Below are 3059 nucleotides of genomic sequence, written 5' to 3'. Positions count from 1 at the left end.
AGCCATATAGTCACTTGTACGTTCCTGCAGGTACTCCAGTTTTTATTTTTATATTTATTATTTATACTTGAGCAGTAAATGTCCAACATGGATTTCATCCATACCCCACAAAAATAAGTTATGGGAACTTTAAAGCATTGTTTAACTAACATTGAGTTAACTTGAAGATACTTAGTTTTTACTTGTATTTAGTTCTTTTAAGTTCATATTTGTGCTTAAAATATTTTAAAAATTATTATTGAAATATTCTCTTCAAGTTTGTGTTGTTAACCTAATTGCTATTAGTTATTTCTAAGCAAGGTCTTCAATTTTTTTCTCTCTTAATTGCAATACAGAAAGCTATGGAATAGATGAAGGTAACAGGATTCCTTTAAATTAACTGCATTTGCTTGCAATTGCAACCTATGGAGTGATATGGGATGTTTCAGTTTTTGGTTAACTTATTTTTAAACTATTTGTCATTGGTTTACTCATACTGTTAAATCAATGGAACTACTAGCTAAAGTGATTTTAAAGAGGAAAATAACTATCTAAATTTTGGGTTGAATGTTCTGTATTTATAATTTGATAAACCAGGGAGAACATGTAAAAATATTTGGCTCTTGGTGTATTTCATTGGTGATTACACTACTGGAATATATATGCGATAACCTATGGAGATGAGTTTCTTACCTGAAATAAATCAAAATACAAAGTAGCTAAATGGGTTATAATTGAATCTGTTACATTCCTAATGGGCATTTTCTTTACATGTGCCTCAAAAACCTACTGAATAATCTATTTTGTATAAATTACAATAATAATACATTAATTTGAGGCGCATTGTCTCCAAAGTATAAAGTATTTATGATTATGATGTTGATATGTCCTACCTTGATCTTGAGTCATCTAGTTTTGAATTCGTTTTGAGAAACTACCTCTTTAAACTCTTTTAGCTCCATGAGTAATATAGAGCTAGGATTGTCATGAAGTGGAAAACTCTTAAACTTTCAAAACATAAAGTTTACTTATGACATAATTTTATGTTGCTTCCATATTTACAAACTGTAGTTATTTGTAAAATAATTGCTTTAAATAACTGTGCTTTTATAGCCTTCATATATTAATACCTAAACTAATAGTTCTTAATAATTAAGCATATAATTTAATAGTTGGAGCAATTATTTAGAAAACTATCAAATAGATATAAAATAAATCAGAAATTTAAAAACTCCTAGGAACTACATGAAAAATATCTACCTTTAGTAGAACTCATTGTTTCAGTAGTTTCTAATACCATAACTAATTACGTGAATTCCTGTGAAAAGATCGTTTAAGAGAATTCCACTCTGTTTAAAGCATTTTCATAGATTGATGTGCCACAGATGAAACTTTTACTATGGATGATCAAGAAATATGTCAAGTGTTAGTTCTACGTTTGGAATATTTTACTTAAGTATTAATATGTGAATTATGTTTTACAGCCAGGGATTATGAGATTCAAAGAGAAAGAATAGAACTTGGACGATGTATTGGAGAAGGCCAATTTGGAGATGTACATCAAGGCATTTATATGAGTCCAGTAAGTCTTTTAAGACTACCAAACAACTAGATTAATTTTGACTATTTAAGTTTAAATTGCTTTTGTTTGTCTTTATGAGTCCTTAGTTCTTCTAGGTATTAATATTTACAGGTGTCTTTTATAAAGCTCTTCATAAATGTCAGCTTATACTTGGCATAGTCAGAAACCAAAAAGTGGCAACAATAGCTCCTACAAGGCTGGGCCTTTTATTCATTTTACTCTTTCAGCCTTTGTCATCGGTAATAGTTTTTATAGGTGACTGTTCTTTGGATGGAATTAGCAAATCAGACGAGAGTCAGAAACAGTCAGTATACCTAGTTTACCCGCATTTTTGAGAAAGGAACGTTGATTTGCCCCAGTTTACCCTCCAAAAGAGATCAATAAATTTTAAAAAAGATTGCTTTAGGCTGGGCGCGGTGGTTCACTCCTGTAATCCCAGCACTTTGGGAGGCTGAGGCGGGCGGATCACGAGGTCAGGAGATCGAGACCATCCTGGCGAACACAGTGAAACCCAGTCTCCACTGAAAATAGAAAAAAAATAGCCGGGAGCAGTGGCGGGCGCCTGTAGTCCCAGCTTCTAGGGAGGCTGAGGCAGGAGAATGGCATTAACCCGGGAGGTGGCGGAGCTTGCAGTGAGTGGAGATGGCGCCACTGCACTCCAGCCTGGGTGACGGAGCGAGACTCCGTCCCAAAAAAAAAGAAAAAAAAAAGATTGCTTTAATAATAGCTTGATGGAGGTATCATTTGCTTACTATGAAGTTCACTCTTTTAAAGTATACAATTCAGTGCTTTTCAGTGTATTCACAAAGTTGTGCAGCTATCCCCACAGTCAATTGGAACATTTTCTTCACCTCAGAAACTTTATACCCATTAGTAGTTAATTCCCATTCCGCCCTTCCCCAGCCTCTGGCAGCCACTCATTCACTTTCTGTCTCTATAGATTTGTATATTCTGGACATTTTGTATAAATGAAACTATGGGTTTTTTATTATTGGCTTCTTTCACTTAGCATAATGTTTTTAAGGTTCATCCGTGTTGCAGTATTTGTCAGTACTTCATTCCTTTTTATTGCCAAATAATACTCTTTTGTATAGATATATACCACCTTTTGTTTATCCATTCATCAGTTGATGAATATTTTGGTTGTTTCTACTTTTTGCCTATTGAAATGTTTCTGTGAACATTCATATATGAGTTTTTCCATGGAAATATATATATAATATCTATAATATATGTGTTATATATAATATTTGCCTATTGAAATGTTTCTGTGAACATTCATATATGAGTTTTTCCATGGAAATATATATATAATATATATAATATATGTGTTATATATTATATATATTATTAGTAATGAAGTTACATAACTAAATTTAGCTGCAACAAAAGCATATAGTAGAACAGTGGTCATTCGTTCTTTGGTAAACAAACGAATATGGTAAACGAACATATATATAATATATATGCTATATATCTAATATATATAAGATATATC

The 3059-nt window shown here is 32.1% G+C and overlaps 1 protein-coding gene across 1 annotated transcript in view; it reads left to right on the top strand.

The window, feature by feature from the left end:
• The window catches only part of PTK2 (protein tyrosine kinase 2), a 342995-nt gene that overhangs the window by 226079 nt on the left and 113857 nt on the right, over nucleotides 1-3059 (top strand). The window contains exon 20 of the mRNA XM_011990150.1: nucleotides 1464-1561. Coding sequence (XP_011845540.1) covers nucleotides 1464-1561 — 98 coding nt within the window. The remainder of the gene's footprint in view (nucleotides 1-1463; nucleotides 1562-3059) is intronic.

This window comes from Mandrillus leucophaeus, unplaced genomic scaffold, assembly GCF_000951045.1.
Source record: "Mandrillus leucophaeus isolate KB7577 unplaced genomic scaffold, Mleu.le_1.0 Scaffold371, whole genome shotgun sequence".
Classification (NCBI taxonomy): domain Eukaryota; kingdom Metazoa; phylum Chordata; class Mammalia; order Primates; family Cercopithecidae; genus Mandrillus; species Mandrillus leucophaeus.
This window is presented reverse-complemented; position numbering and strand designations above follow the sequence as displayed.